General features: G+C 31.3%; 1 protein-coding gene across 1 annotated transcript in view; it reads left to right on the top strand.

Moving 5' to 3' along the window:
- Positions 1-4,755: 4,755 nt before the first annotated feature.
- Positions 4,756-23,024, top strand: part of LOC129222078 (adenosine receptor A2b-like) — a 59,764-nt gene continuing 41,495 nt past the window's right edge. Inside the window, exon 1 of the mRNA XM_054856511.1 lies at positions 4,756-4,858. Within this exon, the coding sequence (XP_054712486.1) occupies positions 4,805-4,858 (54 nt within the window). The 5' untranslated portion in view covers positions 4,756-4,804. The remainder of the gene's footprint in view (positions 4,859-23,024) is intronic.

The following is a 23,024-nucleotide window of genomic DNA, read 5'->3' as shown; positions in this document are numbered from 1 at the left end:
AACTGAAAAAAAAAATATATTTTAAAGAATGCACCTATTTCTTTTGGGTAGATGTCATGGTTAAGCAATGTTTGTATGAGGTCAAAAAAAGTCAGTTTCGACGACTTACGCCAGTTTTTAATTAAAAAGCAGACATCTTATTGTTATAATATTTTTGTTAAGAAGTTTATGTATAATTAACCCCCATACATTGTTTTGATAAACATTTCTTTACTCTCGTGTTTTCGTGTTTTAGATTATAACCATTTTCTTTCTTTCTTTTTTTTCTGTTTTATTTATATTTTGTGATTTGCATTTTTGATGCAACCTGATTCAAAATTATTTTGTGTTTATTTTCACCTGAGACTATACTACACTTAGAGATATGATTCTTCTATTTAGAACTAGTGCACCATTTCACGTAAGTTCATTTTGCAAATTTTTTTAACGTCACATTTTTTTTTTTAATTTAATAACTTAATTTTGTGAAATGCTGAAATGGAACCTGCGATTTTTGGAATGGAAAACATATCTTACCGTTCGGCAACTGAGAAATATCTTACAAAATGTGTGAACTGCTACCGCTTTATACGTCTATACCTAAATACAGGCTTTTTTTAATTCATTTTTCATAGGCATATTTTTCTTACTTTTAGATGATTTTAGTAATTTTTTCTTCAAATAATATGACCGATTTAATGAAACATTTCGATTGTACGTGAGAATGTCGTGCACAGAGATCACCTGCAACTTTTTTGAATAAACGAAGCAAGGCCGTATCCAGAAATTTTTTTCGGGAGGGGCCCGGATTAGCACATTGCCCTAACACACACACACATATAGGTGTGTATTTGGTGTGTCTATATATAGACACACCAAACGCATAAAAATATAAACATAGAAGACTTTGTCTCGATTTTTAATGATTCCACTGTTTGGACTGTTGTTACTTTAATTTCTTATTATTTTTTTTATTCACCTTGTAGTGGTAAGGATAACAAGATAGTGTCCCTTTAAGTCGGATGTAGAACATCCATAATTTCAGGGGGTCGGGGGTTTTCCCCCGAGAAATTTTCGAAAAAAAGCTGTATTTTGTGGCCTTATATTAGGTAATTGTGACTACAAAAATATGAAAAAAAAAAAAAGGCAAACAAAGTCTTTTAAAAGTTATACATTCTTTTGCAAATCAAGATCAAACAAAATAAAAATTGCTTGCTCAACAAATCATGGAACTTAATGGACAGAGAGGAAAAACGAGAGAGGAGAAAAGAGAAGCACTTCGTCATCTGCTCATATCGGCTTTTAGTGAAGTTTGTTTTTGATCACTCCCCCTACCCCATTTTTTTTTTCATTAAATGCCCTACAGTATGAAAATGGTACAAAATAGTTTAAAAGAAATGATGTAGACATTCAGAAAATAAGAACGGAAGAGTAATATTCTGGCCATTTGGACAATTCATACTTTATTTTCTTAATAAGATACAAAATTGAAGAACTTTTCAAGGAATTTCGAAAACTTAAATAATTTTCAAAGACTCTCGAACAGTTGAAATTATTTGAAGCTCTTTATTTACACTTTTCAGAAGTTGATTGCCCAGTCTTACAAAATTATTATAACTTTGTAAGACACACCCGTTTTAAGTTAAAAATAAATGCAACGAAACATTTCTCGAAACAAACTTTTTTTTTCAATCACAAGTAGTGCAGAAAATGAAAGAGAGTAGAGTAAGTGTTATTTTTTTTTCTCATACTAAAGATATTAACAGTATGCAGTAGCAGTAAGAAAAAAAATGTAAAAAAAAACAAGCAATAACAAAAAAACTTCCATGATACTGAATTCGGCATTAAATAAATGCAAGACAAGAAACACATCAGTCACAAAAATGATCTTGAAAGTTGTGCTACAAAAACGCGAGAATCGTGATTTTTGCATTTTTTACTCATGATGTATCAAGGAGCTGAATTTGTAATATCTTGGTAACAAGATACTCGCCTAATCGGAAACTAGGGGCCCAGCCTTTGGGGAGTCCCCGGCTCGAAATCAGTACAGTGTAAGTTTTATAAATGTTTTAGGGAGAGGAGGGCAGGGTCGTGCACAGAGGGGAGAAGGGACACCTGTTGGCCCGGGCTCGAGCTTAAATGGGGCCCAATATTTTTAAACCTAGGGTTGAAAATATGGGTAAGCAATATGGAGGGGGTCCAAAAAAAAAAAAAACATTTGTGACAGCCCCAAAATTTCTGTACACACCCCTGGAGGAGGAAGTGCACAGAAGTCAGTTTGGTAGACTTGAAAAATCTACCGAAATGACAAAGGGCCTGCCTTAACCCTGGACTGCCCTGAATTGAATTGGGAAAGAGAGCAGGAAATCCTAATTAAAGGTCTAAATTTCAAGTGTGCCTTGCAGCTAATGAGAACTAGAACTGCTTTTTCTGTATTTCTTCAAAATATTATAAATTTTGAATAGTAGCAAAATTAAGAATTAAAAAAAATGAACATTGTTATTTTCCTTTTCTGACATTAGGAATTTAAAAAAAAAAACCTTCTGTTTTACGCTGCAAAACATTTCGGGTTTCGGGGGGGGGGGCCGTCAGGCCCCCCCCCCCCCCCTCTGGATACGGCCCTGAAACGAAGTTGTTCAAATGAACGAGTTGAATGAACAGATAAAAAGAATGAACGATCCTCTGATGAACGGATCATTAAAAAGAATGACACTGCCCACCTTTAATTTTAACTGATTACCTAAACACACAGTTGATTCCAATCAAAAATTAACTACCTCTATAGATCAAGGATATACATCTATATATCATTTCCAAAATTTTTAAGTCATAAGTATTTTAGGGTTAATCAAAAATATTTTTTGAGATAAACCTTTTGCAATCAACATTTTAAATATTAATTTAAGTCTACTGGTACCCTGTGGAGATATTTTTTAGCCAATTTTAGGCATGTTTTGATTTTAAATGCTTTGTAGAATTTGTAAAGTGCACGTGGGGCAAAGTGAAACAGTTCATTTCGTTTGCTTATTCATTCATTTGTTAAAAATCACTAACGTATTCATTCATTTATTCATAAATTCACTTATTTTCTTATTCATTCACTATTTTATTTACTCTATTTTTCACTCAGAAATTAATTAATTCGTTCCATTATTGTTTCGGTTTTTTTTTCTTTTTTCCCCTTAATTCGTTTATTTGTTCATTAATTTGAGGAAAATAGTTTTAACAATAAAAAAAAGTATTTCATTTTTTGCCTCAAGCAAAAAAGTGAAAATTTTCCTCTCCTTGTTCACGTACAAATTTCCTTGCCATAAATAAAAAGTATTTTTTTCAATGGAAGTTTTATTATAAAATATATTTATCTTTGTTTATCTACGGTAATTTTCAAAACAAATTTCTGATTTGTTCATTTTGAAAAAGGTAAGTAAAGTAATTTTTTTTTATATCACATATCATTTTTCTATATTTTGCTTGCTTGTTAACAATTCATTGATTAAATTTTTTAAGTGTGTATAAATTAAATTTATCACTTTCAAAATACAAGTGATAAAGAAGTATTATAAGAAGTTTATTCAAACTTCTTCTTTTTCCATGTGTTTTTCAACTTATCGGAAGTACATTATTTTAAAACTACTCATAAAATTATTTTAAATACATTCTTACTAATTTTGTAAATATTTTTTCTCTACGGGATCCTCAAGTTGTCAGATGCAATTTGTGCTTTAAAAACTGACTACTAATTTTTATGTTTAGGAATGTTCAAAAAATTAAACGATAAGTCATGTAAAAAATATTTGTGAAACAATTCATTCTAGATACATTTTTTAAATGTTCCTAATCCCACCACCAAGCTTCAAAATTTTGGGGTTAAGATCAAAAATAATTTTTTTCCTTATTGTAAATTCTATCCACGAAATGAAAGTCTTAACTACAGGTATTCTTTTGATTAGTAACTTAACTAACTGTATCATGTTCTATGTATCAATTCCGCGAAATAATATTCTGAATTGTAAAACTAAAAGAAAAATTTTGTATTAGAATTAATAATGATGATTAAAATTTGTGTATTCTCTGCTTTGAAATGATATCAAAAGAGTTTTGAAAGGTTCTAGTATTGAATTAGAAAAGTAAAATACATATTCAAAAAAAATCCCGCTTTGTTTATCACTATTAGACTGAAATTCACATTGAAAATATTTCCATAAAACAGACTTTTTAAATTTCTGAAATCAAATGTTGCGTCTTTTAATTGACTATGTAAATGGTAATAGGATATTAAAAATGAAACTAATAAAAAAACAATAACATAAGATTATTTTCGGCTTATTGTTACTCTAATAATTTGAGTCTTTTTCCATTGTTATAATAACTGTTACGTAATTTAAAGTTTATTTTTGGAAACACATTTAACAGATAAAGTGCATTCAAATCGAAATCTCCACACTTACTGTTTCTAACTTTCCTTAAGTTAATAGAAAATGAGTTCAAATTAATCAAAGAAATTCTTTTTGTTCAAAATCAATTTCCACTATCGGAAAATCTGTCTTAAAATTTCGAAATGCACAGAGACGAACTTAATCCGATCAACAGCTTGACAGGTGGGTAAAAAATAGAGGGAGGGTCCCGCGGAGACCAGCGATTGGTTTCCTCCTCTTCAATGGATCGTTTGCTCTTGCTGTTCTCAGCATCTGGCAACGGCTCTGTGAGAAGAGGAGCAAATGTTTCCGAACTGCGACCGTGGAATGACATGAACTTCTTTGAAAATGGATCACTGATCAACATTTGCATTTTATCTTCTTAAGGAAAAGTTAAATTTTACAAAAAAATGTCTTATGGAAACTTTACAGGAATAACATGCATGCCGTGGAGAGATTTGCAAGTAAGTAAATTATTTATATATTAGAATTTTAAAAACTGCTTTAAAATTCAAAGTTTCATCTCATTTAAAAATTATATTTCAAAAAATGTATTCGAACAATAAATCAGTTAAAAAATCTTAAATTTTATTTTTTTGGAAATCCAAAGGATTTGTGCACTTTTATGCTTTAACAAAATGGTAACATCAAAAATAAAAATTTCACTTAGTCGTGTTACCCCATTGTTCGGTTGTTAAATATATATTTTAAGCATCAGTTAAACAATAATCTAACGAATCAACTGAATACTAAGAAGGAATTAATCTATATAAAAAAAAACTTGTTTCTAAGTGATTTTCGAAGCAACTACGCATCGCAATGTATATTATATTTTACGCATTACGTTTAAGTAAAAGTAGAATTGTTTGTTTGAAGCTATTGGATACACACACACACACACACACACACACACATGTGGTTAAAATGAATCAATCTTTTAGAGTTAACTTCAAAAATGTCATTTATTTATAAAAACAAAAAAAAAAACTGATAAGTTTTAAAATTACGAAACTATCTGTGTTTTTAAAAATAGGTTATACAGGGTGTCCGAAAGTTCTTGATGCAGTATAAAATTCACAGGAAAGCAAAAGATTGTCGTATGAATATGTGACTTTTTCCATAATACTTTTTACGTTCAAGAATTGTTTACGACATTGTAAAAAGAGGAAAAAAGAAAAAAAAAAGGGTGGGACTAATACGTATGGCTGTAAAACCAGAGTAAGAAAAACATGCCTCATGTGAGGTGTTTAATCATTTTGTTAAACAAAACCAGAATTCAATGTGCGTACCGTATGTTGATTGAACCACATCGGAGTGCGGTAATCAAGTTCATCCCATATCCACAAACGGTACAGAAATAGAATTCTGATGATGAAAGGTAGGGCTTTAACTTTGATGGCTAATAATTTTGATGGTTAATAACTTTGATGGTTTTTATGGGGGTATAGTTTCCATTTCCTTAATAGAACAATACTGAGATTTGCAAAAGTATGTGACCAGATTACCCGAACTTTTTGCTTGGTTTGGTGGAAATGTTCATGCAATATTAAAGGTGATTTAAGCTTAAAAAAAGACGGTTACGTACTCATTACAAAATCAATGTACAAAAATATTAACTGTAAGCAAACTCATAAGAAAATAAAGTCATATTATTTTTAGACAAAGTAAATCTTGCATTATTACTTGATCATTTTTGAAATTTTCAATTGAATACATGGACTTTTTTAGCATTGTATTTATATAGTTATGAATTTCAAACCATCGATGAGCATAACCGGAACATTGTTGCAGATCCTGTTTAAATTTTTGAACTGTTTCTTGATAATGTGCTGAACATATTCCACACAATAAAGTTTTATCTAATATTGCAAAACCTTCTATGTTGATTTAACAAAATCACATCCTTCTCTAACTTTCATAGCTTCAGCCATTAAGTGAAATATTCTTCAATTAAGTGGGCAATAAATATCTGAGGACAGGTGATATAATTGATTATATTTTGTTTCCACTTCTATGGGTTTATCAGAGCTTAAAACCCCAATATGTAGCAAAAATAACCTTACTGAATCGACTTTTCCTATGCTCATATTATAAACCATGTGGTTTAAGGCGATCCAGTCTTTATTATAAAACGTTTTGTCATACATTAAATTGACTATACTATATGTTACTTCGAAGTAGCACTGTTGCCAGTTGAATATCTTTTTTGTAACACATCAAAGTTTAATAAAATAATTAAACACTTCACATGACGTTTGTCTATCTTACTGTGACTAAACAGCCGTCACAGGAGTTACGCGTAATTACACCATTTTCTTTTTTCGTTTTTTTTTTTTCCTTGTTCTCTTTTTCGTTTCTTTTTTTTTTTCTTTTCTTCTTTTTTTTTATGATATCATAAAACATTCTTGAACTTGTGAAGCATTATGGCGCAAACCCAATATTGATACGACAATTTCTTACTTTTCTACGAATTTTTAAAATGTGTCCCGGACTTTTTCGGAAGCTACGACTGGTTAAACACAAATATTTTCCAGAAAAATATATCTGTATGCTGTTTTGGAATCAAAAGAGAAGCTAAGAAATTAGTTCCAAACTAAAAAAACATAAATAGCTTTAAAAAAACTTTGAAAATAAATATTTATACTGTTCAAATTTAAATTACCGCTTCCTTCAATTTTCCTTCTCACCCCCTTCCCCCTTTTTCAAAAAAAAATTTCTTATGTTTTATTTATTTATTTTTCATTTTTCATGTAAGTCGAGCAAAACTTCATAGCTTGCTCGACGATATCTTCGTGAAGTGTCAAAATAGCCACTAGTCTTGACAAAATAGATATGAATATTTATTTCTTTAACAAAAACTAATAAAAAATGACTTGTGTAGAATGTTTTACGTCTTTTACTCTTAATAATCTATTCTAGTTTACTTTCCGTAAAATATCAATTGGTGAAACACTTAAAAACTAATTGCTAAAAGAACAATTTCATGAATTATTTATGATTCGTGTAGTGCACAGAAACAACTTAGCTTTTTTTTTTTTTAATCAGCGCTTTCTGTTATTCAATTTTCTTGTGCCATTCCTACAGAATCAGTATTTTAGAACGATTCTTTCTTGCGATTAACTGTTCACGTATGGAGAAGTGAAAAAAAAAAAGAAAAAAAAACTTAGATTAATTTGATGTTGGCAAGTCATAATGACAGCCACTGCATGTGAGCTCACGTTCTCTAAAAAGTCACTTTCAACGTTTTTAAACGTGACATTACAATCGTGCATGTAATATCTCATCAGTATCGAATTATCACGACTGTGAACGAGAGGTGACAAGAATAAATAGCAAAATAAATTTTAAAAAGCTTCCAAAATCGTATGAATCAAATATTAAAAAATGTGATAACACGTCCGTGACGATTTAAAGTTTAGTTACTGAAATTAATTACATTTGATCAGCGAATTCAACCTTTTACACTTTGAAAAACCCTTTGAGCTTACCTGTTTCTTTTCTTTCTTTTTTTTAAAAAAAGAACCTCTAGATAGATCAAACAGCAGAAAAAAATAGGATATCAAAACTTAATCCATTCAAATTTACAAAACTGTAGTGTATCTTGATAGTATCACAATACAAATATCTTAATCAGAGAATAAACGGTAAGGACTTTTTTTTTTTTAAAGGGGTGTCTAAAATATATTCTGCAAACAATTAAAAAAACAACAATATATTAAAATTGTAAAAAATGTACATAAAAAGGAATTGTTCTTAATGATATGGATGTGATTGTTTCTTATTGCTATGTTGTTTTTTTTTTTTTTCGCCTGGAAACCTGTGACCAAATGCGATCTTCAGCATATCCAATCTTTTACTGTATTTTGTTATTGTTGCAGCATAAAATGGAAAATATTTTTCACCGAAATAAGTTAAAAGAAAAAACATTAGGGTCAGGTGGGGTAAAATGGGTATAAAATAGCCTACTTTTGGATTTTCACTCAAGTATTTTTGTCAAAATATTTCGTTTCTAATATTTTTTTTGTTTTATGTATACATTACATATGTTGAGAGTAGAATTAAATGATTTTCACACATAATTTGATACAAATTTATTTTTGAGAGGAGTGTTTATGACTATATGTTTTGTATACCCATTTTACCCCACGCAGGTGAAAATGGGTAGCCTATGGGGTAAAGTGGGTATTAAAGTCTAAGAAGTGATGAAAAAGCATACTATTTGTTCAATGAAGTGTGATAGTAAAGGCATAAGAGTCAGTTATCAAAGTTTAAATATTTAATTAAAAAAATAGTGCAAAGAGTAAATTTGATAAAATATTAATAAGGTTTCTTTGAACACATGATATCCATACTTGTCTTTCTTTTAAGAAAGTAATGGCCTATTGTTACTTTGTGGCGCATTAAAATGTTTTATTATTTGATGTTCTTCAATGAAATCCATGTCGTCTACATCAGGAAAAATAAAAAAAAATCCCTCATCTTGGATTTTTTAAAAGTATTTCACCTCATAAAATTTTCCTCAACAGCCACATATTTGCCAATGAATTCTTTCTTGCTTGTTTCCTTAAAGTATAATACTTATACCTTTGCACCTGTGGTTAAACTTTGCTTCATAAGCATATTTTCAGCAGTTTCTATTCCAGATACTTCCTCTGAATGGAGACTTTCTTTTTCATCTATTTTTTATTTTCTTGTTTTTAAATTCCTTACGTTTTTCACTTTCAACTCTTAGCCTTTCTAAAACATCTTTGTCATTTATTTCCTGTATTTGCCAGCACCTGTTTAAATTGTTTTAAATAAATCATGCAGGTAGTTGTCAAATCTGAAACACTTGTTAAAATTGCTGACAATGTTGCACTTTTCAAATCTTTATAAGGTGAGGAAATTGTGCTTTGTGACGCATACTTTTCGGATTGAAACGAGGATGTGTTCCGAGAAATTAAAGGTACATTAGAGTACATCAGAGAAATTGATAGAATCTGATTGCAATCAAATAAAAATGTGACGAGCAGCAGGCTGGGCCAGCATATTCTGAGGAAATTGTTATTTTATGCGCAAGTGCACACAAACACTAGAATAAGTAATAAAATCATGGCATTGTGCATATTTTTATGTTTCAATCATTTTGAATCAACCGCAAATGAATTAATATTCATTTAAAGGAAAATATGCTGTACCTTTTAAAACAACTTGCTGGAATTGTAAGCCTAACCATATATACCCATTTTACCCCATTTTCAAAATATGAGATTAAAAATAGAAAAATTATTTTTTTTCTTCCCTGTAAGTTGAAACAGCAATAAAAATGTCTAACTAAAGATATTATGACATAGTAATAAAAATTCCTCAAAAATCAGGAGCTGGAGATAGAAGTTTAAGCAGACAACATGCGGCTTGAATTTATCGACTTCAATTTAAAGTGTTGCCACTCACTAAAAAATAATCTATTGAAAAAATATATTTTGTGGTATATAATTCAGAACAGCCAAGTATAATAACCAACTCAAAAAAATGCAAATTTAATTTAAAAAAACTGACTTTTTAAACCATATATTCTGACTACCCATTTTACCCCACTACCCATTTTACCCCACCTGACCCTAGATGTTTCACAGATCGTTTGACCATTTCAGGATTTCCATACGAAATTTAAGATTTTATCTTGTCCATAAAATAGGGTCTGGTGGGGGAAAGTGATCAATGGGGTAAAGTGGTCATACGTCAAATAAATGGCTATAGCTTGGAAATAAACGTTCGAATGAATGTGAAACTTTTATTTTAGAGTAAAGCAGTTAGAAACTACATTTTGAGTACAAAATTTTACAACTGGCAAAATTTTATTTGGTTAAAAAAAAAATTTGCGTGAACATGAAAAATTTTAAAATCTAAACACCTATTTTAACATTCTTGAGAAATTTTGTTTGTTAGAATTAGGAACAGATTGACTGTACACTGTTAAAACCAGAAGTGCCACAGGGGTAAAGAATTTCACCCTAGGGTGAAAAAACGGTGACTCAGGGTGCAACAGAGGCTAGGAAGTGTCGTTAAGGTGATTTTGGTTCCTCAGTGGGTGAACAACGTTAACTCAAGTGCTAAAAGACCATTCGATAGGAGAGCGACTCGTTGTGCATGCGCTTTGACAACAACTCCAACGACAACTTCAGTTTGAATGGCGAACGAAGGAAGTTGCAACGAAATTTACTTTCACATTGAATGAAGTACAAAACTGAAAATTTCGTGGATTAATCTTCGAAACCTCGCGTAAGTAAAGGCATTTGATCATATTGTATCTCTTAGAGCTTTCGAACATATTTAAAGTGTTTAAAGTATGTTGACCACTGCTTATTGTTCCGTTTACCTTATTAAATATTTAATATCTTGCTATTTATATCCTGCAAAACTGTTACCTAAAACTATCTATCAGAACTATCTTGAACAACAACAACATTAAAATAAAAACTTTAAATCAGCTGATAATTGAATAGTTAATTCCGGAATAAAAATGCATCGACACGACGTGAGCAGCCTATATACCAATGTATATTTCTTCTCAATGAAATAACTACGTAGTAAAAACGAACAGAGCAGCAAAGGCGGAGGGAAAAAAAAACCGCGTAAAAAGAAATCTCTCTCACTCAGTGTGACTCATGAGTTTCACATCGTGTTTTGGTTAACGTATCTTTCTTAGGCATTATTGCATAAAGCGAATGTAGTTATCTACTCGTTTTTATTTTTAATCTGACGGAAAACTTGACATTGGAAAGAAGGGCTTTTAAATTAGTATTTATCTTGTACGCATAGGGATACTCAAATATCGAATCTTATAATAAGTATTGATATGTTACGCTCGATTAAAATTTTAAGCGTTAATGAAACGCTTTTATTTTCCCATGATTCTAATATAATGTTACCTAAAATTTTTGGTTGTTCCGGCAAATGATTGATAAATACCTTCCCTGTTCATTTTCAGTACGGATCATGCAGTAAAAGTTGTCAACAACATATTAATTACTGAGCAATCCAAGTGTGAATGCAAGAAAGTTAGTGCACGAACAGACAAATTAAAGTCATGAACACTTCTAAACTATGTCCGAAAGTTGAAATGTGATCAAATGCCTTCGTATATATAAATCAAAATAAATAAAACACAATTGTGTTCCAAAACTCACACAACACGGGGGGGGGGGGAATCTCTATAGGGAAGCAATAAAGGTGCCATTTTTCTCACCTAGGGTACCATCTTTCACCTACGGTGCACGTTAGGTGAAGGGAGCCAGTTTTTCACCCTTGCTAAAGGTGCAATTTCGGCTCTCTTTCGGGTGTCGCTGGTGAACAAGCGTTTCACCCCTGAAAGGTGCCAAACGCAACCTGTAGTTTTAACAGTGTACAGGAAGCTACCTACATTTCTCAAGAACTCTTACTCATTAGCAGTTAACGGAATCTATTTTAGATAATTTTTTAGAACAATTTAAGTAAGATGGGGTAAAGTGGTCATAATATTAGGCTTAACGAATATTGTTCTTTGAGTGTCACTTAAGCTTTAGGTATAAGGCAGATACAAATTAAATATTAATTTTACTCAATATGTATTGTTTTTACAGTAAACGGGGTTAAATATACGAGTATATGCGTATATATACGCATATATACTCGTGTAGACATGTACATAGACGTATTCACATAAATGCGCCAATAAATACATATATGGGTATCTGCAAGTATTTTTTATCCATACAGCTATACATTCTACTATACACGTATATGCTCGCTTATACTCGTATATATAAGAACACTTATATACTCAGCTAGACACGTATATACGCGTACGTACTCGAGTAGACACTTACATACAAGCATATGATGTAAAAGTATACAGGGTGAGCTTACATTCTTGAGTAAATTAATAAAAGGTGTTAGAGAAGAGGAGAAGAAGTAAGAGTTAATAAGGAACATATGGTCACAAACACAATGCTGAGGCGCTACATGCACGCAAAGTGAGAAATTGATGGATGCAAAAAAAGTCACAAATTTCTATATATATATATATATATATATATATATATATATATATTACACAAATACAATTTTACACATTTTAGGACTTAAGAAAGTTTTAAAGCGATTGATGAAATTTACGGCCTTTAGCTGTAATACATGCGTCGCATTCACAGATCCCTCTCTGTTGCAATAACGAGACTTTTGAAAAACTTTCATCATCCGCTGCGCCTTTGATGCGACGCGTGTATTAGAGCTACTACAGACCGTAACTTTCAACAACTGCTCTAAATATTTCTTAGCAACTAAAATGTTAGATAAAATCATCTTTGTGCAACAAATTTGTGCCCTGCTTTGCCTCCTGGCTTTGTGTGCATGTAGCCCGTCAGTGATTATAACTTCCTTATGATTCTTTGCTTCTTATCCTCCCCTCTCACACCCCTTTGATTTTTGCCCAAGAGCTTAGATTCACTCTGTAGGCCGACATGTATATAAGCGTATATTCTCGTGTATACATACATGTACTTTTCTCCGCACACACCCCACCTCTTAGCCGTAGGCCTTAGGTTCCACCGCCCGGGGGGTCCGCGTAGCGGGGCCCCCGCACGTCTGGGTGCGGCGGTCGATAGTCGTATCATGCTACGGACGCGCTTGATGCTTATTGCGCCGGGGAAGGTCCCCGTGCTGGGCGTCAGCCCACCTGGGAGTTTACCCCTTAATGTGTGGGTCTTGGTGTATACACGTTAATGTACGTATATACGTCTATACAGGTATATAATCGTGTGTACACGTATACATGTGTATATACTCGTGCTTCCATATTATATATACGTGAGTAGACACGTACAAAGACGCACTGGATGTATCCACGAATTAACTCGTGTATACCCGTATATGTATGCATGTACACTTATATATGCGTATATACGTCTACTATACACATATATACTCAAGTATGCACGTATTTTCTCGAGATACAAGTACATGCGTGCATATGATGTTCGTTTATACTCGTAATTACTCGTATATACACGTGACACGTACATATACGTGACACGTATATACATGTGACACGTATGTAGACACGTATACACACCTGTAGGTAATCAGGTATACATGCTTATATACTCGTATATACACGTATATACTTGAGTAGGCACGTGCATGCATGTATCTGATGTATACATGTATCTACTCATATATGAACGTGTTTACTCGTGTATAACATGACACGTATATATTCGTGTATACAGGCATGTACTCGTGAATATACTTGTAATTATAAAAACAACTGAAATATACAATTATTAGGGTTCTTTATAATGGTTTTGCTACTATTTTTAACTATGACCACTTTACCCCATGCTATGACCACTTTCCCCCCACCCCATGGGTTAAAGTGGTCATAAAAACATAGGGAAACGAAAGTTCTATAAAACTACGAAAATCAATATTTTTCTTCTTAAAATTCAATGTACCATGTTCTTTAATAATGCAATGTAAAATAACAACAAAAAAAGTTGAACTGTTTAAAGAATTTGTTGCATTTATTATCCACCTAAGTTGAAAACCTACGATTTTATGACCACTTTACCCCACCAGACCCTATTTATTATTTATTTTTTGCAAGCAACCGCCTTTAACTGCTCGATATTTAATGAATACAGAAATTTTGGCGCTTTTATTAAGTAAATAGTGATCACTTTGGAACCCCTGGAACAAAGGTTGCAGACATCCGCACTTTATGGTTTAATAACGATGTAATGAGGGATACAACCAATATTTTTACATTTTTTTTCCAACATTTTTTAAAGAGTTATACCTATTGTTTGACATTTTTTAACTGTAAACTTACTTTTCCGTCGTTTATAACACCCCAAGTCACAATTAATAAATGAATCAATCACTACAGCGTATTTCTTTTCATTATTATTGAAGTCAAATTATAGAATTAAATGGAATTTGAAAATTGTTTGTCAATTGATTTGTCATGATAGCCTTTATTTTCCTGGGTTTTTAGTGTTTCCCTGAGTAATGTCCTAGGTTGAAAAAATGTCCCAAATTTTAGCACTTTAAATGCCAGGAAATACTTTTGTTTTTCAACTTTAGACTTATTGTGTTGTTTTATCACCACCAATGTTTCAACATTAGTTCAGTTTGCGATACATTTGCCAGACTTTGCAAACTGAACATCTGCTCCAATCAGGAGATTTTTTTTTTCAGTATTATCATATATGGACTTTAGGAAAAGAAGACGTTCGGCACGTGTTGCTAAAATTTTCTTGAAAGTAAAAATTAGTGTAAGTAGTTAATCATCCATGTTGTTAAGTTTTCATAAAATTTTGAAAATAAATCACTTTTTCAAAAAAACAAAAACAAATCTAGTGCAAATTACAACTACGTCACTTTTGAATTAAATATTTCACTAAAGTATTGTTTCTTCTACGTAATTTCAGTTCATAAATGTAATTGTAACGCTAGGAAAATTATTATGAGTCTTTAAAAAAAAAAAAAAAAAAAAAAAACTGAATATAGCACTAACGGGCGAAACGTGACACTAACCTATTCAGAACTACGTTATTTATTTTCTAAAACGGGGGCGGGGGTCATAACATGTCTACATGGGCAATTCCATTTTAATAACAGTATAAATTGCTGCGTGAACCACCCTACAAATACTTTAAATGTCCTTGCTTCATTGTGTGAAGTATAAAAAGAACATAGGTTCTCCTACTTGTACAATGTTAAATTGTAAGGAGATTCAGAGTCAATGTTTATTTTTATTTTATTTATTTACTTATTTAGTACGAAGACTCGTTACTGAGCGAAAATTATTATTTAACGTGCGTTATTATGAAACACAAATAAACTTATTTACGGGCGTTTGATGTAACACTTTATCCATCATCTTTTCTTTATGAATTTTAATATTGATCTATTTTAGTTAAGATCAGAGTGCCGTTTTAACAAGCAAACAAAATTGTTCATGCAATATTTCACCATGAAGTCGGTTTTTTTTAACAGAAACAGCGGAGACAGCCGTTCGCTTCGCTCACCACACAAGCAGGGCGCAAACTCATTGCACTCGCTAAACGGGCTGCGCCCGCTTAATGACAGGTGGCTAATCTGAATTTAGCGACCGAATTGCCAATATATTGCTTTGACTATTTCAGTTTTTTTTTTCTTTTGCACGCTTCACATTTTTTTTTTTAGTTTTTATTATGAAAATTTGGGTTGAAATGTGAGGAAATTTTATTTGCGAGTACAATACTTTTTATTTAGTACAAGGAAGAAAAAATGTGTCAATACTTTGTGGTAAAAAATAATAATTACAATTGAAAACAATGCTAACAATGAAAAATTTTCTTTGCCGCGAATGTGAGTTTGGGGGATGAAAAATGTATGAACGAAGTGATTTCGGAGTGAGAAATAAGGATACTTGTTCCAAGACTTCATTTTACTTAAAGTTTTCGCCTTTTCAAAATAAAAATATGTAAACATTTTTATTTCCATTTATTTATTTATTTTATTTCCTTATTTATTTACTTAATTTATTCCCTTATTTATTTCGTTTGGTCTTCTTTTTCTATGCCTTGCTGAACGTTATTTGCAGCGCCGAAACACATGAATGTATTTTAAATTTCAAATGCAAGTTCTCAGAATCGATAAATAAAATTGGTTCTCAAACATAATTACAAAAAAAAAAAAAAAAAAAACCGCGTTTAAATCAAAAGAATAATCAACCCATTTTATTCTGAAGAAAGTTTGACGAAAAAAGGTTTTGATTGGAGTCAACACTTCTCGAAAAGTAGTCACATCAAACAAAAGCGGCATAATAATATTTAAAAGTGCCAATGCTCTGCAAGTCATTCGGGATTGCTTACTTCAGAAACGAAGAATTCATTTCTATCGTACAAACAACTACTACAGATTTCTCATTTCATCGTTTTTCTTTCTTTCTTGTAAACTTTTTCATCTGTCTTAGGATTAAGTTTAGAAGTTTCTTAATTTGAAATATATATGCGATACAAGCTTATAAGAAAGGGATTGAAAATATTATTCAAATTTCTCAAATTCTTGAGGTTTCTTGAAAAACTAATACCTTCCTCGAGTAGAAACAAGATACTGTTATCGTACGCGACTTATTTCTTTTTTAATAAAGTACTAACTTAAAAGGGAGTGAGAAGCACTTCCTCCATAAGTTCCTACCATGCTTAAATATGATGAAATCTTTTAAGTTTCGAAATGTTAAAAGATGAGTAAATAAATAAAAACTTAGAACGAAATTAAATTTTAAATATACTAGGGAGAAAAAGTAAGTTCAAATAGTTTACTATTTCATTTACTTGTGTCAGTAATATATTAAAATATTTCAGTAATATATTAAAATATTTCTATCTCTTCACTGTACAAATAAAAATGAAGTCTTTAAAAGGCGTTTGTAGTTTCAACGCGCAAAATTTGAGAATTACCCGGCCGATTTCGCTGACATTTTCACAGTATCTTTCTTTAGCACCGGAAAGGTTTGCAAACCAGTTCGAAAAATATTCGACTTGTGTTTTTTTTTTTTTTTCAATTTACGTCCAATTTAAACAGAAATTCCCGAATATAGCGGTGAAAAATTACTTTCACATATACTATTAATAATACATATTGTTGGAAAGGTTAGAATTTTTCGCGTTCTCTCAATTTGTTTCAATGATCTAACTTAATTACGGCGGGAGTCATTTGTGTTTTTAGCTCGAATTGTTTTAGGCTTAGCTGAAATTTAGGCACTACTTTCTTCAATAAATCTAATACATATATAAAAATCTCTTGTCGCGGTGTTAGTGTCTGAACTCCTCCGAAACGGTTTGACCGATTTTTATGAAATTTTTTATGTGTATTTGGTAGGTATGACAATAGGTCGGCACTACTTTCTTCAATCTAATTTGTAATCTTTCTTTCTAATTTAAGCACTACTTTCTTCAATAAATCTAATACATACATAAAAATCTCCTGTCGCGGTGCTAGTGTCTGAACTCCTCCGAAACGGTTTGACCTATTTTTATGAAATTTTTTATGTGTATTTGGTAGGTATGACAATAGGTCGTACGACCAATATTCACCGAGATATGAAACGAAGCGTTTTGTGACTTACACCACTTTACACTAACCGTCAATAACATCTTTTGAGGGAAAATATAGCAGTTAACAAGTGTTTAAAATTATGCGTGTGCAGAGTGTAGTTTTTCAAATTGTTTGAGGTTTTGTAGTATGTTTTTGCGTATCACGGCATATCATTCGTATGAATTTTTGAATAGCAATGAAAAATATAAATACTTTTTTTTTTACTTTGACAACCTATCATTCTTCTGAAAGGGCGATAAGTTCCAATCTTATCTTCTGTATGATCCGTTAAAACTTTGAACTGGAATATCTCCTTGAGTTTTGGTCGCTCAAATGTCAAATTTTTTGTGTCAGTTATAGTTTTCAATGGAGATTATTTCTCTAAATATAAGTTAGGGGACCTAGGGTCCGTATAAAAAATTAAATTTTTATTTTTGCTTAACCTTTAATATCTTAAAACTCCGCATCTGATTTTGAACATTTTTACAATTGGAAGTATTCATCTAGGACTAACGGTTGCAAAAATAAAAGTCTTGCAGGTTAAAACGGAACAGTTTACTTGCAACTTGAGTTGCAAGAGTTGTTATCTAATTGTCAGAAAGGTACAAAATACAGATTATCCAAGTTTATGCACCAACACAAATTATACAGATGAAACAGTATATGAATTTTATGAAGATGTAAGCGAGATGAACCGAAAACGAAACTGCTATTTGAAGATTATCATGGGGGACTTCAATGCAAGAATTGGCAAAAAAATAAATGATGAGCAGATGGTTGGTAAATATGGATATGGTCTGAGGAATGACAGGGGAAACAGACTTGTGGAATTTGCAGAGTACGAAAACCTTTACATCATTGACTCAATTTTCAGGAAGAAACCACACAGATAATGGACCTGGAGATCCCCAAAAGGGGGAAAAAGTGAGATTGATTATATTCTGGTAAATCTTAAGCATGCCATCCAAGACTCTGGAGTTGTTAATAAATTTAATACAGGCAGCAATCATAGGTTAGTTAGCTGTAGATTACAAATGAATATCAAAATTGAAAAGATGGAACTTCTTAAGAACAAGCGAACGTCGTTCAATATTGAGAATCTACACAAACAACAAGATAGTTTGGTTATAACTATCAACAAGAAGATTTTCAAATGGAGCTGAAGAACCGTTTTCAAAACTTAATAGATGAAATCGAAGAACAACAGAATATCACTGAAATAAATAGAACACTACTCGACACTCTAAAGTCTAAACGAAGCAGCTTCCAAAATAGCAGGAGAAGCAAAAGTAGAATCAAATAGGAAACTAACTGAAACAACTCGAAAATTGATGGAACAACGCAGAAATTTTAAATTAAAACAAGATGATCACAAAACTAGAATTGAATATACTGAGCTTTGCAAGTATATTCAAGGAAATTTAATTGTAATTTTGCCAGGAAAATCATTGAAGATAATAAGAGACCGAAAATGGCAAAACGCAAGTTATATATTGGACAGAAAAGAATTTTGTCAATGAAAAATAAGGATGGAGGAACTACCAGAAATTCTGCACATTGTTGGAGGGTTCTACAGCAACTTATACAAATCGGAAAATAAAGAAAATAATGCTATGTTTGATGAATATGATGATAAAACATTAGAAACATCCACGATCCCTATACAGAAAGACAAGGTGTGTATTGCTATAAAGTCTTTGAAAAATGGAAAGTGTCCAGGTGAAGATGGAATCTCAATTGATCTCAATCTAGCTAAATTATTTAACATTATCTTGAAAAATCTGATGTGCCAGAAGATTGGAATAATGCAACGATGGTTCTTCTTTTCAAAAAAGGTGACAAAGAAGATTTAAAAATTACAGACCTATAAGCCTCTCACCTGTGATTTATAAGATTTTCACAAAAGTTATAACCAACAGACTGTTGTTATAACCAAAAGTTATAACCAAACTGTCTTAGATGAATCTCAACAAAAAGAACAAGCTGGATTTAGAAGTAATTTTAGCACTATAAACCCATATAGGTAATTAGAGTGTTATATGAACGACACAAAGCATATGAATTATCACTCTGTTTGCCTTCATCTACTTTGAAAAAGCATTCGATTCAATATACACATCTGCAGTAATAAAAGCATTAGAAGCTAATGGAGTGGAGAGAGTACATACTAACATTATAAGGAATATGTACAAGAATGCAACAACGACCATTAGAATAAATAAAAGAAAAGCCAAAATTAAATTGGAAAATGTGGTCAGACAAGGAGACGGAATCTCACCTAAATTATTTACTGCAGTTCTGGAAGAAATTTTCAAGTGCTTGAGTTGGGAGAAAAAAAAGTATAAAAATAAATAGAGACCATCTTATCCATCTTCGTTTTGCTGATGACATTGTAATAATCAGTAAAAATTCAAATGAGTTAGAGCAGATGTTGAGTGAACTTGCAGAAACCAGCCTCCAAGTAGGACTAAAGATGAACTTTCAAAAAACAAAAGTGATCTTCAGTGAATATGCTTCAAAAAAGAAAATAGTTATTAAAGAAAAAGAAATTAAAAATGTACAAAATTTTGTGTATTTAGGACAGGAAATATCAATAGATAACTGCACAATGAATGAGATGAAATGAATAGGAGGATAAGAATAGGACGCAGTACCTTCGGTAGAAACAGTATCATCCCAAAGAGCAGCATGCTTCTTAGTTTAAAAAGAAAAATCTCCAACCAATGTGTTTTGCCTGCAATTTTGAATGGAGTCGAAAGGTGGACACTTACATGCAAGGAAGTACAGAGATTGAGGACAACCCAAAGAAGTACGAAGAGATGCATGCTCGGCATTACGAAAAGAGATGGGAAAAGAAATTCCTGGGTCAGAAGTCAGACGAAAGTTTTTGATATAATAGGAAGAAGTAAGCGCTTGAAATGGCGATGGGCTTGACATGTTGCTAGAAGACAAGAAAACCGATGGACCATTAATGTGTTAGACTGATACCCACGTGATGTGAAACGACCTAAAAAATGTCCGCAAATTAGATGGAATGATGAAATTCGAAAATTGGAAGGCATCAGACTGAAGTCCCAAGAAACAGACAGAAAAAATTGGAAGCAGTTGGAAAAGACCTTCATCCAGCAGTGGATTGACAGTGGTTGAAAGTGATGAAGGTGATTATATTAGTTTGTTGCAAAAAACACGAAATTCAAAAGGTCAGAACAGCTGGCTGTAGAGTAAGGTGTGAACCCACGCCATAAAGAAAAGTTTAAAATTTTAGCACGACCAGATAATTTATTTTGTATCTGAAGATTAGAAGAAAATTCAAGTTATTTGAAAAATTTGTCTCTCTGCGTATTATCCTATGGAACTGAATGGAGCAAAATGGCTCAGTATTAGAAAGTTTTACAATGGGGTCTTTTCCAAAATTTTAAAAGTATTTTTTTCTGAAAGAGCCATGTACTATGCTTAAAGACATAGGTACATTAATTTGACAATAGTTTAAATTACAACAAGTTTAATATATTTTAACAGTCTGCTTGAAAAGGTGTGCAATATTTGACAGATCGGGAGATACCTTTTGCCATCGACGATCAGCTGAAAATTTAACATTTTTGAGAAAAAGTGCATGTTTTAAAATTGCTCTTATTTTAGGTTGTATTAGAGTATAACCTATATGTCGTATTTTTGATGCAAAAATTTTGCATGTCCTTATACTACCCAAAAATTAATTTCATTGTTATCGTTTATCATTGTTTTTCCTTCTGCAACCAGCTCAGTAAGATACGAAAATTTATATAAGTACTGGCATAACCCGAAGTCAGTGCCTAGAGTTTAAAAAAAATCCCTCCGTTAAATGAAAATCTCTCACTCCCTAAAGTAAAATAAACTTCTTTATCTTAAGATTCAAGTGTATTCCGAGAAGTAACAAAAATCCCAGTTAGACTAACGACAGTTGTTCCTCAAAGCAATCTGTTCCTAGAAGAGAAAATAATTTAATTTTGAAAACGTACCACAAAATTAGTGTGGCACGAAGATCCTGCTCGCTCCCCCCCTCCCTCCCCTTTCCGTACCAAAAAGAATTTAAAAAAAAAAGCGGACTGCAATCACTACAAAACAAAAATCCCTTTCTTCCCTCTCTCCACAGTAGAAAAAATAATGAAATTATAAAAAAAAAAAACGTTGCATATACAACAAAACGAAAATCTGACCCTACCCTTATATAAAACAATTTAGTTAAAAAAGCAATAAATGTTGCAAAACAATACGACAGATGCAAATAATCCCCTCCCCCCACACACAAAATAATTAAAAGTGAAAATAAATTTGGTTAGCTATTACTTAAAAAAAAAGCCTAAAGACACCTTTGTTAGTGCAATGAAAAGTTAAATATAAGTTTTCAAATTAAATGTTAAACTTTTTTTTTACAAAATTTACAAATTCAATGATTCAAGAATTTTTGAGTAAGTCTTATTTGAAAATTCTGAAAAATATGTATGATTCTTAGTTTATTCAAAAATTTCAGAGTAATACCATGAAGGGATCAAAAGTTACAGCATTTACTTAAAAAATAAGGCAAAAATTGCAATAAAAAGTAATGTAAACTGTTGATCTTCTCATGGTCTCACTCTGAAAATATTCTTGTACTCGTTGAATAACATTTAAAATAATATATTTCCCAAAATTTTCAGAGGACTTTATCTCAAGATGTTTTGAACTTTTAAATTTTAAAACTTAGGAAAAAAATGGTAGCGTTTAATTAAGTTAAATATCAAGCTAAAATGCCTGCAGTTATCTTCAAAATGAGCTATTGCACAACTCTGTAGTTTCCATAAAACTTGAGTTACCTATAACATTTAAAAGCAAAGTTAGAGCAAAAACGGCTAAATTTTAATTTGGGCAAATCTCAATATTTGCCTAAACTTTTGATCTATTCATGGTCCCACGCTGATCATTTTTAATGTGTCTTGATTAAAATCTTTGGGCTTTTTTTCTTTTCAAAGTTTTTAAAGGACACTTTTTAAATTTATTTTTAATTTTAAATTTTATAAAAAACAAAATTTTTGGAAATTTATTTAAGTTGCATATAATATTAAAGTTCATGTAATTTTCCTTAAAATGAGCTATAGTACAACTCTATAGCTCTCTTAGAAATTGAGTTACAACATTTTAAAACATTGCCGACAAGTGAAAAAATAAATAAACAAGTGCTTTTTAACGAATTAAAAAAATTAATTGCTCATCAGTTATGATTGGCAGATTATATATATATATATATATATATATATATATATATATATATATATATATATATATATATATATATATATATATATATATATATATATATATATATATATATATATATATATATATATATATATATATATATATATATATATATGGTGTCGAAAAGTAAGATTTCTGAAAGTTTCATGAAAATCAGAATTGGTCAATCTGGTGCATTGTTGTCTTGACATGGAACGACCCTTATATATAAGTAGAGATACAACAAAGGTTCCTTGGAAGGGGGTTAAGGTG

The sequence above is a fragment of the Uloborus diversus genome, chromosome 1 (assembly GCF_026930045.1).
Source record: "Uloborus diversus isolate 005 chromosome 1, Udiv.v.3.1, whole genome shotgun sequence".
NCBI lineage: Eukaryota > Metazoa > Arthropoda > Arachnida > Araneae > Uloboridae > Uloborus > Uloborus diversus.
This window is presented reverse-complemented; position numbering and strand designations above follow the sequence as displayed.